Source organism: Phoenix dactylifera, chromosome 8 (genome assembly GCF_051530095.1).
Source record: "Phoenix dactylifera cultivar Ajwa chromosome 8, Ajwa_hap1_PhDact_Kaust_v1.1, whole genome shotgun sequence".
Classification (NCBI taxonomy): Eukaryota; Viridiplantae; Streptophyta; class Magnoliopsida; order Arecales; family Arecaceae; genus Phoenix; species Phoenix dactylifera.
This window is the reverse complement of record NC_143197.1, coordinates 31,615,283-31,627,834: the sequence shown is the minus strand read 5'-3', so window position 1 is coordinate 31,627,834 and position 12,552 is coordinate 31,615,283. Positions and strand designations below refer to the sequence as shown.

Sequence of the window (12,552 nt, the reverse complement as noted above, 5' to 3'; positions counted from 1 at the left end):
TTAGAGCTTGCTGCTGTATGTGCTTTATTGGTAGTCATGTATGCCTAACCTGTATGGTGCCTTTTTCAGTTCCAGTTACCTTCCAGGTCCTGGAAGATGATTTGTGCAGAATATGTCATGGTAGCCCCACAATTATACTTGATGTTATACTTGCATCAAAAATATTTTGTTATTTACATCAAAAATATATATATATACTTGGATGTTGTACAGGTATCAAGGCTCATGCTTGCTTCAAAACTTGTTACAGTAACTATTTTTTAGCATTGTCCAACAAAATTAGGCCCCCTTTTGTCTCCAGTTCACCTCCATTTTTCCGCCACGGAGGCTAATTTCAACTTCTCTCTGACTTGAGGATAAATCCCAAACCTAGATACGATGGACAATCTGTATGTCTTTTGGGTGTTTGTCGACGTATATTCGGTTAATCGACTGTGATGATAACATAAAGACTGCCAAATTATTTGAAATTTATATAACAGCCTAACCGGCTAAGACGTAAGACCACTGGGCTCATCATTGTTATCTTTTGTGTAGAAAACCAAAGACTAGAGGGAAAATAAAAATCACCGGCCGGTTAATTGGCTATACTGTATATCATATGCACTTCAGTAGAAGCCCGGTTAGCACTTGGACGTGCCTTTATACTTCATTTTTTTCTCTTACTTTTTTCACTTTTTTTTTAAGTAATCTGCCACCTCTAAAACCATGGACCTCTCCCAAGCCCTTTGGATAAGAAATTATAGCCTGCATCACGCCAATCGTGCGCCTTAAATCCTGTAGGCTCCACTCGCACGGAATATTTTCTCCATTAGGATATACATAACAACCCACTGAACCGCAAGTTGTTGGCCTCGTTGGATCGCCAGTTTTGAGTTACCATGGCCAAAATCATTGAGGGGCAATGTCATAACATGCACAAGCTGCACTTCAAGGAGAGCAGTTGGATTTTATGGTCCCTTCCGCCCCAAGTTATTATTTTCCTGGTTTTCATTTTGTTCCCAGAAAAGCATAAGCAGAAGCAAGGGAAACTATGCCTGGATTCATCCATCAAATAACCTGCAGAACCCTGACAATCTCTCCTGCTCAAATATCCTGTCACGGGAAGATGCAATGGCATGACAATGCAATGATACTACAAAAACATCAAGTTCTGTAGAAAAGCAATGCTTTTTCCATTTCTCAAATGCATTTCCACAACCATGCCTGGATATTGCAGGAAACTTAAGAAATCATAATACTTCCTGAACGTGGTTGAACAACAATTAGATACTCCAACCTGTACCTGTGCATGACATGGGCACCGAATTCAGCTTAGGCAAACTGCCAGCTGCTGCAACCATAAATAAACTATCATCCAAGTTTGAGTAAACTAGAAATCATCAACACCATTTGATTGTTGCCCCAGATAGCATTAACATTGTAAAAAATGTGTGATGAAAACTGTTTCTAAGCTTTTGGCTTTTAAGTAGTGAAAAACCACAGCATTATGGTAGTTGGCTTTCCAGGGCAAATCACCTTAAAAATCAAAATCATCCATATGAATTGATTAACCTCATAAATTATGCAATAAAAAAGGATGTAATCCGGCATGCAACTCCAACATCAGGGTGCACCGGTCCTCAACATACTACAAAGGGATTAAAATGCTATAATTCAGAAGTGTCAGCTTTCAGACTTAAAACACCAAACTCAAGATACATCATCAATATGTTAAAAAAGAGAACATAAAGATATTATGGCCTGCAAAGTAAAAGAAGAAACTACAGATTCACATGTATCAGATTACTCCTGATAATGACTTTGAAGAGTGATCACCTCCACCAAATGACTTCTCGGCTGCATTCTGCAAGGGTTGGATCTAAAGAAAGCAAGACCAACTAAATTACATGATTGCGTAAGGGGCAATCACCCGTTGTCCCTTAAACAGATGTATCATGTTGAAACTAAAAGGAGCCAATAACAGTAAAACCCAAGGCCCACAAACCAGTAATAAGACCAAGGAGTCGTGATCCACTTCCTAATGTCACACAACTATAGAAATAAACTACTTTTGAGCAAGTGGATGCAGCACACCAAGATGAGAGCTTTCAGTTGACTTGCATTGCCTGTGCGTGGTACTTCTCCAAGTCAGCTTCAAGATCTGCGGCAGAAATCTGACTAAACTACACGATTGTGTAAGAGGCAATCACTAGTCCATTTAACAGATGTATCATGTTGAAATCCAAACGAGTCAACCACAGCTAAATCCCGAGTCCCACATACCAGTAATAATACTAAAGAGTCGTGATCCCCCCACTCCATAAGTACCTATAGTCACACATTTATAGAAATATGCAAATTTTGAGCAGAATTAACCAAGTGGAGGAAAACACACAAAGCACCATGGCACAAGCTTTCAGTTGATTTGCATTGCCTCTGTGTGGTACTTCTCCAAGTCAGCATCAAGATCTGAAGTAGTAACCTGACTACCACGGCCTCTACCTCGTCCACGGCCCCTTGCCCGTCTGCGGCCACCACCACCACCTCGTGGCCATCCTGTAGAGCTGCCACTCCCAGGTCCACTGCTGCATTACAATGCCAGTTCAGTTGACCAATTTGTTTGCTACAATAGTGGATTTTCAGAAGAAAGATATACAACAAGCTAAATAAACATAATGAAATAGTAGAGTGGAACAAGAACACAAATGAAGGAAAAGAGAAAACTGGAATCCTGAGAAAAGCAATACACACAGATACATATCTGTTCTGAAGAAGGATTTGACTTGTATTGAGAAAATAATAAAGAACCTTCTTCAGGCATAAAACAAAGTAATTCAGTAATCGATCAGCATGTCTTCAAAAGACTGCCAGTCCTCGAATTAAAGGTGATTACATTGACAGAAGCCAGACAGGCTATTAAAACTAAAAAGTTTGGCAATTTTCAAACCTTTCATCATGACAGCTAACAGGAGTAATCCAAGCAAATAAAGCATAGGCACCACTCCGCTGCTATATCATGACAGAAGTTGATGAATATTCCAGTTTGTAATTGCTTAAATTTGCTGAAAAACATTAGTCTTGACTACTAGATCTTGCTTCACAAATAAATCTCATGAAAATGAAAAGCAAGCCTAATCCCAACTAATGGCAGTAAGAAATATAATGAAGAAGTTTGGTGGGGGAAAAAAATCAGGTTTCTTGTGTCCTTCAGACTCCAAGAAGAGGAAAAGAAACCTCGAGTAAGGCTTAGAAAATGCACTTCTCTGCATCTGTCAATTGATGGAATATAACTAATGAAGAGTTATCTATTCCTCCCCATTTACAAGCTGGTTTAATTAGCCAACCTCCTAGTTTCAGGACAGAAGAAGAATGAGAGAGAGAGAGGGTGGAGAAGAAGAAGAATAGGGGAGAAAAGAGAAGAGGGAGAGAAAGAAGACAACTCAATAATCTATCTTCTCAATAATGCAAATTGTGTTCTCAATTACCAAAGGAATGGATTTATATAGCCATCCCAAAACCTTAATAAGATAAATCCTAGAGTCCACATAAAAATGAAATTCTAGAGTTCACATAAAATTCTAGAATCCACATAAAAATAAAATTCCCTAATTTCTATATTTGTGCCTTACATAATTGTGCATAAATTCCTTCTTAATGGATGGTCCTCCATCAAGTTGATAGCTGAGCTATGCGCCTAAAGCTAGGAGTGGCAATTTACTCTGCTGCATTGGGTACCTGACCGACCCAACCCTAATGGGGCAAGTTTTACCCAATCCAGAGTAGATCAAGGGTGAGTGTGGGAAATGGTAAAACCCGCCTCAAATCCAATCCAGATATATATAACTCTTCACAAATACCCTTCCAACCCTTTGTCTAGTCACTCAACTCATAAGAAAGATCGAACATGTAAAAGGTTGCATGCCATGATGCTTAGTTTTTCAATTTTTTAGTTGATTGTTTTTCTTAGTTTAAGAGACATCTGACTTCCTAAAGAATAATATCTTTATTTATTATATTTCTATTATTATTGAAAATTTGGTTTGTTATGGTCTCTGTCTTTGACTCTTATTTTGTTGAATATTATGTGAAGTACTACCATTTATATTTATATTCTTTTTTATTTGTTTGATTTGTTTAAAAAAAAAGATTTTTGTAGCATTATTTGACCTATATCCATCCAACCCACACAGTCTAAATCTATCCACCCTACCCCAAGGAAAGTACGAGGCAGGTATAGGTGATGGCCTACCCAACGCATACCTGACCCATTACCATCCCTGACCCATTACCATCCCTGACCCATTACCATCCCTACTTGAAGCTACATGCATCTTAGCCTAGAAGAATCAATAGTAGGCCTTAACTTTTAGTGATGGAAAACAAAATATATTCAAAAAAAAAGATTAGTTAATCAAATGTTTACCTTTTATAAAGTCATAGAAAGAAGCCATTACATAAAACAAGTATGTCTCAAAAGGTACACAATGCAAACAATTCGTCGTTCTTCAAACATTAGCACTCCTTCCAAAAAAGGAATACATAATTCATAAAGTCAAGAGCTTCCATTTCAGATCACAAAATGATGGAATTTTTTTAAAAAAAAAGTGTGTATTTTCTTGTATTTTTCGGACTTGTATTCATGTAATTCTTAGAATTGGTTTTAGGCCCCGTTTGGAAGAGCTGTTGGCAGTAGAGCTTTTGTAAATAAAGCTTTGGAAAGTAGAGCTTTCTGAAGTAGAGCTTTTATAAAAAGTTGTTTGTTATTGGGTAATTATATTTTTAAAGTGTTGTGGCACTTTAACATGTGTTTGGTAAACAAACTAAGAAAGTACTTTTGGTATGACAAAATGACCATAAAGGACATTGCATAGTACTATACAATATAGCATAATAAAATATAATATGTATTAATACAAAAATATATGATATAGTATAATATTACTATAATGTAATATAATATTATTATAATATAGTAATATAATATTGTATACTATAGCATAATAATTTAATATAATATTAAATTATTTAACTAACATATCAATGTATTATGATATAATGTAATATAATATTATATTTATAGTATAATACAATAACAAAGGTATAAAATATTATAATTATTAGCGTAAATTAGTTTTTCATAATATAACATAATATTAAATTATTTAACATAACATATTAATGTATTATGATATAATGTCATATAATATTATATTTATAGTACAGTACAATAATAAAGATATAAAATATTATAATTATTAGTGTAAATTAATTTTTCACCCTCTTGCAGATTTTCAGATTATAAAGGAACATTTTGTGTAATTGTTATATTTTATCACGGATATTTTGGTCAAAAAAACAACTTTCCGACGGGGCCTAAAAGTACTTTTCTGAAAAGCTCTAAAATGGAACTTCTTCCAAAAAGCTATTTTTAGCTTTCTGAAACTAAAACAACTTTCCAAAATTTTTATCAAACATCCTTATTTTATCTAAAAGAGTTTTTGGAGGGACAAAAAGCATCCAAAAAGTACTTTTTAGCCCTCCAAAAGATCTCCCAAACGGGGCCTTAGAGTCCTGGACTAGGTGGGATTTCTATAAAAGGGTCCTACTTTACATATCTGTTGGGTTGGCTAAATGATAAGGTAAAAGTTTTTGATTATTACTTTCTTGCTTGTTAAGAGGCCCGGTTTACTTGCAAGTCATGTAAGATCATCAAAAGGACCTTATGGCTAGCCACTAGAAGCACGGCACATGATTTGTTTTGAATGAAGAAAGGATCTCCTTAGGCTAGGTTCGACCCTTCTATCCCCTCCTCCTTATGTCCCTCCCTTCTCTTGATCTCTACTCTTTTCTATTATCTCCACAGTTTTTCTATTTACTCTTACTTGCAGTCTTTTAAGTCTTATTTGCCTTTTATTTTAATCTGAATTTTTCTTTTTGCGGACAATTGTCAATCAACATATCACTATTAGAAATTTGTTCTTAGGACCCATATCTCTTGCCAACACCTAGAACAAGAACACTTTTGGCCCTCTTGAAATTTACAATTACCCAAAAAAAGATGTTTTCTCTAACAGGACAACCCAGAGATTTCTTGACTTGAAACGTCATTAAATCCCTTTCCCAAGTCCACCAACACATTGTAGGTCATCGCCAATTGGTCCTACATCACAAAATATCATAAACTTACAAGCCATAAATAGCTGACCTCCCATCAATCTTGATCATTTGGCAAAGATGAGATTAGTAAGTTATTACCTGTTATCAGCCTTACAAATTTATAGGATATTAACTCTGTGAATACAAATCCCTTCAGTTTGATTTTTTTTTAGTGCTCCCCTCCAATTCAACTCAATTAAATTCCTACATCAACCAAAGCCTCCAGTAAGTTTATCTCAATTAAGTGTACCAGACAATATACTAACTTACAAGTCTCCAGCAAAACCAGTCTTACAGTGGTTTTATTAAAGTTCACTTTAAGGTTATGCGCAACAATTTGGTGGTTACGTACAACTCCAAAAGAATTCAGAGTCTTCAACTGCAATGCTACATTTTTTTCATCAAAAACATCTTCAGCTCTTTACTTCCTTGAACGTTGATATACAATAACAAAAAACAATAATGACAGGAAACATTTATGTGAAGCAGACCCTTATTTTCATTTGCATTCCCTCTAATTTAATATATTTTTGTTGACTAATAGTCAACGAATCCCCAAACAGTGTGATTCATATTCCCATGTCAGCACTGATACTGTTTCTCATTTTACTGGTGGCGCTTTAATGTGACTGTTCAGATAATCATGACCACTTCTTTAAGCATCATGACCACTTCATGTCTATACTCTATAAAATATAATATAAAAATACTCTATAAAATAAAAATAAAAAAGTACTATAAAATTAAAAAAAGTAAAAAGTCGAGTGATGAACAAATCAAGTAATTAAATATTAATTAATTACTATAAAATAATTACTTGACTTGTTATTTTAGTATTAATTAATTATCCTTACTTTCGTTTCCCTCTTCGAATTACAAATTTGCATGCTATCACTTCGGCAGAACCAGATGTATGACAAAAAAGCCACATAATACATGACAATCGCACTAGAACAATTTTTTTAAACAGAATTATCAGGAATTTATTACAACAAAGGGTATACATGCATGCATGCACATAGTAAGAATATCATGTTGAAAAAGTCTTTCAGAGAATATGAAAGCAATTCACCAAATAAGTAGAGTTCAGAAGCAACAGTCTCAATATAAAAACTATAGAAAATAGCATATCTCAGCTGAAGAGCTATAAGTAGCAACCTTTTGGAGGCGCCATTAATACTTCCGAAAGCCCTGGTTGAAATCTGCGGCCGAGTAGCAGGTGTCTCAATATTGGTTCCTACAATCTCAATTTTCATTGGCTTCCCATCAAGTTGCACATTGTTGTATCGCTTGACAGCAGCTAGAGCATCCACCCGCCTTGAAAAAACAACTTCAGCCGTTCCCTAAAAGAAGAGATTACGGACTGAGGCAAGATATAAAAGCATTAGAGCATCCAAGCTAGGCGCAAGTTCAATGATATACCTTTGATCTTCCACTCCTATCATAATGGATCGAGTAACGTTTGAGATCGCCAACCTCCGAAAAGAGTTCCTGCAAGAAAGAAAGGACGGAAGGAAGGAAAGAAAGGAACATGAGATATGAGAAGATGGATATCTATGCAGCACATTTTATTCTATTAGAGAAAAAGCAAAAACAAGGATTTTGCTTAGAAACCAGCTGCATGCAGACTTCACTAAGAAAAATAAAGGGAATAGCATGCATTGGCATGCTATGCTTTCCGTAAACACATTAACAAGTTGGACTGGGATGGACTGAATTATCAAACTTCCTTAAACTCATGAAAGTAATAACATGATAGATAAAGAGCACAATAATGTGTGGTTGTGGTTTGCGAGTGTGATTTAATGGTGTTGTGTGGCATCCAACGGCCTCTATCTTTTGTCTTCCTTTTCAATCGAACTCCTTTTCCATCAACCAATGACTTGGACACACAATCCATAATTACTGCTTCTATTCTTCACATTCCACTAGTATGCATTGTGATGGGCTAATTGCATCATGTAAGTATCTACCTTTCTTCTTAAATGTTGCTACAGTGTCCAGAACGTGAAGGGCACTATACCAACTGGCTGCTTTCTCAGAGTTTCCAACAAGAGAGTATAGAATGTTACTGAACCAAATTGCCCATATTCATTCTTCCCCTTCAAACTCTTCTGAACATCTTGTGAGGAATGATTGGACTCACAGGGACACGTGGTATGCTGGATCTGCAAGTTTTTTTATCAGCTGATGGTGAAGTGCCTGGCATTGTGAGGAATACTAGATCTATGTTCTCGTGCATGAAAGAACACCTACATGCGCCACAGGTCATACACCTCCTTACCCTTTGTTTTGGTCGGAAACCAACAACCCGCATTCCTCAAGCAGAGGATTTTCGAATTCCCAAGCTCCAAACTATCCTATGTAAAGTCTATACTTCACTCTACAATAAGCAGCACAAAGTAGCATAATGAAAGGCAAACTACAATAAGCAGTACAAAGTACATGCAAAACAAGGAGTTTGGAATCCAAATCTAAAAGTAAAACTACAGATTCCAGTATACACAAAAACAACGGGATGGGGATGAAATATAGAGAGCAAAAACAAGACTTCATGGTTGATACACACGCAGCAAACAAACAACCACCGGCCATTTATAAATGATGCCATCTAGCAGAGATGTTTAAACAGCTTTTTGAAAACTATAAATGAGAACCATGCTATTTAATCAAAGGTAAGTCATATTAACCTCGGAAAAATAAAATTTGAAAAGAAAAAATAGAATATTTGGTCAGAATCGGCAAAGCACCACTAATCTAGGTAATGAAATCAAAGAGAAATCATTAGAACTAGAACTAGAACTAGAAAAATATCGGTGATTACTTTGATGTCCTCGTTGGAGACAGCGTAATCCAAGTTGGAGATGTAGAGCTTGGTGCCGGTCTCGATAGCAGAAACCCTCGCCGCCGGAGCCGAATGACCCCCCGTCTGATTCGCATACATATCGTGCTGCCACGCCGCGTCGGGCGCCTAGATCGAATCGTTTCCATGAACGATAAACAAGACGGAAATCAGAAACCCTATACTAGCTTCCAGAGGGGCGCCATCGGATAGCCCAACTGCGCCCGAGGAGATCGAGATCGAGATGGAGATGGAGATCAAGATGGAGTCCTTTGGGGGATTGGGATCGGTGGGGAAAACCCTAGGCGTACCTTTGTCGTCGAATAGGGCGCCAAGCGGTTCCCGGACCGGTCCGAGAATCGGCGGGCGGGGCCGCCGGACCCTCTCCCCCGCCCCCGGCCGCCACCGCTGCCGGCGGTCGACTTCTTGTTTTTCTTGATGAGGTCATCGAGGGACATATCCAAAGAGCTCGTCATCGTCGTCGATCGGCTTTGGAAGAGATAGCTAGGGTTTTAGGAAACAGGTAGTTTTGGGGGATGGCGGGGCGGGAGAGACGAGGTAGGGTTTCCGTAGGGTTGGGGGCTTTGCGGGAGACTTGGGGGGGGGGGGGGGGGGCGGGGCGTGGAAGTAAGAAAAACAGATCTGAATAGTTTGATAGGGAAGTATACAAGACTCATTTCCATTCAGGTGTCGTGGTGTAGTTGGTTATCACGTCAGTCTAACACACTGAAGGTCTCCGGTTCGAGTCCGGGCGACGCCATACTACTTTTAAGCCTTTTTCATTTGCATTTTTAGTATTTATATGGTTTATCATTTCTTTTCCCAAGCAAGAGCAAAAAATATTATGTTATATTTTAACCGCATACTTTTATCTTTTAATCAAATATTTTTATTGAATATCTTTTAGCCTAGCCATGCTATAATCAATATATCTTTAAGCCTTTAAGCCTAGCCTAGCCACGTTCATATATGTTGTCACTTGAAGGATGTCCATGTATAATCAAAAATTGTGTCAAAAACCATGGAATTAAAAAAGTATGCGCACTTTTTACATGAAAAGAGAAACTTCTCTCCTTCTCCTCTTTGCTCCCCCCTCTCCCCTCTCTCCTCTTCTCTTTTATGAAAGAAATAACACTTAACAAAAAATCATATTACCATTCTATATAACATTCTGCTATAATAAAACAAAAGAGTCTTTGCCATGGTTAGTATTTAAAAAAATAAAAAAAATGGGAGTGCGTCTACTGGGCCATTGTTTGGAGTAATTGTACAAGCCTTGGATTGATAAATAATAACACATGTTCGGATCACCCAAGACCTCAAATTGCCCAAATCATAATCAGGTACTGAATGAGGGGCATGTTTATTTAACTAATGAACCATTAAATTGTTGTGTTTAAACAAGCATGTAAAATTCAACATTCTATCAAGAGGCGAATAAACAACATTTTGATTTCTGTAGGAGTTTTTGGTATATATATTTAGCAGCTATCTTTGTCTAATTAGCGCTCTTCTTCTTTTTTTTAGACAAAGACATAAAATTTGGTTATTAGTAAATACGACATTCCCTCCCGTCATTCGTAATATACAAGAAAAGAAAGAAGAAATAAGAAATATCGATTCTCTTCATGAATATTTCTTATCTATTAAATGGATAGGAGAGAAAGAAATGTCTCGCCTCTCTAAAATGTTCACTAAAATTTAAAAAAATCAGAAAAAGACAACAACACTACTACATTATCCAAAACCATCTCATTCCAATTGTGATTTTGAAATTTAAAACCCCCCACTTATTAAGGACTTTTCAAATAGATATAAGGAAAAAAAGTAGCATTCGTTAAAAAGAAAAGATTTAACATTTCTTAACTAGTAAGAATTTTTTCTACTCATTCATGATTTTAGGAGTTAGATTTTGAAATAAAAAATCACCTGCTTATCAAGAATTTTCCAAATAAATATAAGTGAAAAAATGGGCATTGGTTAAAAAAAAGATTTACCATTTCTTAATTAATTATGATTCTTCTCAATCAAAATCAATTAAAAAAAACCTCTCCTCCATTCTTCTCCACTGATCTCGAGATAGTGAGATAGAGACATGCTTTGATGCTATCTCAAGAGATATTGGCAAGAAGAAGAGGGTAAAGATTCTCGATCAAATCAACGCAAATATGACTATATTAAATTGAGATCCATTTTAGTTCTCTTTATCTACTAGGAATTTTTTTTGATGGTTTCTTTTTATGTATTTTCTTGCCCATCAGATCGGCCAATTTGTAAAATTGAATGCAATGCAAGTTCGCGGAAAGAGCGATGGCTTTCTCAAGATATAATTATTGATTTATTTCACAATCTTCTTAGTCAATTTTTTTTCCAATGTTTTAAAACATGAATTTTGGAGAATGGGATTTGCTAGATAAAATCAAATGTTGAACTTTAGTTTTTTTGCTTGATTCTATTTAAAAACTTTTCTTTTATGGTTTTTATTTTGGGGACCGGCATTTGCTCATATTAATTTCTAAGATTTGATCCTCCTCTATATTCCTCAAAACAACGATCGTTTTGTTTGGGGTTGGGTGTTTTGCTTATATTTATTTTCAATATTTGACTTTTTGTTTTTTTGCACAAAAAAGAAAAATGATAATTTTGGTTTTGAAAGGCTGTTGGTTGGGTATTTATAGTGAATAAGGATTACAAAGCAACAAGTACAGGAACCTCACCTGTATCTCATCTACTTGTCCTCTCCTCAACTAGTGCCATCTAGTATTTATATATAATGCAACTACTTGTTTACATAATTTGCTTTGCAAGAAATATTATTTCTTTTTCAATAGTCATGATTTAAAAATTTAATATATATATATATATCTTTATGTTCTATTTTCTTTAATATTTATTTATATTTATTTTGTTTTAAATCTTCTGGACTGTGGGGGGTACTTTGCTTGTAAATTAGTTAGTCAGGTAATAGCATATCAGGGGTCAAAGCCTAGCTTCTCTAAATTGTATGCTGTTTTCATAGCAGGAAACTAAAGCGAATGGTGGACATCAAAGAAACGCTTTGTATTCATATTTTCCTTCTTGCACTCTCTTTTCCCATGATCATTCAATACCACAATAATCAATTTAATGGCCCTATTGGCTCTGTTGCCGTACATAGTAAATATTTCTGTGTTGATCTGCTGTTCTTGATTGAGAAGGTCTCAAATAAAAAATACTTAGAACCCATTTGGTTTACAATTTTTTTTCTCACTAAAATATTTTTTATAAAGAATTAAAAATATGATATTTAAAAAATTGGTTTTGATATGCTTGTTTCATCATTAAAAAAATAGCATATTTCAAAATAATTTATATTTAGTTAAGCATCTAGTAAAAACTGTATGAAATATATATTATACCAAAAATCTTACTTACGGATTTTTACGACATAAAGATATTTTTGAAAAAAAAATTCTGATTTTTAATAGGTGAAAAAGTAATTTTGTCATACCTACATGATTTTTTTTATAAAATATAAAAATTTTATTTTTATAGAAATACTATTTTTTAAACTCTAATTAAACTTTTTTTTT

General features: G+C 35.4%; 1 protein-coding gene and 1 non-coding gene across 3 annotated transcripts; one reads left to right on the top strand and one right to left on the bottom strand.

The window, feature by feature from the left end:
* Positions 1 to 1,628: 1,628 nt before the first annotated feature.
* LOC103716971 (THO complex subunit 4A-like) lies at positions 1,629 to 9,628 on the bottom strand. 2 transcript variants are annotated; one of them, XM_008805192.6, is made up of 5 exons: positions 9,292 to 9,628; positions 8,963 to 9,109; positions 7,561 to 7,629; positions 7,297 to 7,481; positions 1,629 to 2,567 (listed from the first exon to the last, which is right to left on the bottom strand). In XM_008805192.6, exons 1-5 carry the CDS (start codon positions 9,454 to 9,456, stop codon positions 2,399 to 2,401), a joined length of 735 nt encoding a protein of 244 aa, XP_008803414.3. In that variant the 5' UTR covers positions 9,457 to 9,628; the 3' UTR covers positions 1,629 to 2,398. The 2 variants fall into 2 exon arrangements, with proteins under 2 accessions (XP_008803414.3, XP_008803415.3); XM_008805193.6 differs by having other exon boundaries at positions 1,629 to 2,564; positions 9,292 to 9,568.
* A 38-nt stretch (positions 9,629 to 9,666) lies between these two features.
* Positions 9,667 to 9,740, top strand: TRNAV-AAC (transfer RNA valine (anticodon AAC)). The gene has a single exon. It is a non-coding gene; the product is annotated as a tRNA-Val (tRNA).
* The last annotated feature ends 2,812 nt before the right edge of the window (positions 9,741 to 12,552 follow it).

Excerpts from the sequence above, each read along its gene's own strand:
- LOC103716971 (XM_008805192.6), bottom strand. The coding sequence starts at position 9,456 with ATGACGAGCTCTTTGGATATGTCCCTCGATGACCTCATCAAGAAAAAC. Across the intron at positions 9,110-9,291 it reads CGCCCTATTCGACGACAAAG|GCGCCCGACGCGGCGTGGCA; the intron begins GTACGCCTAGGG and ends GATTCGATCTAG. Across the intron at positions 2,568-7,296 it reads ATTAATGGCGCCTCCAAAAG|CAGTGGACCTGGGAGTGGCA; the intron begins GTTGCTACTTAT and ends ATTGTAATGCAG.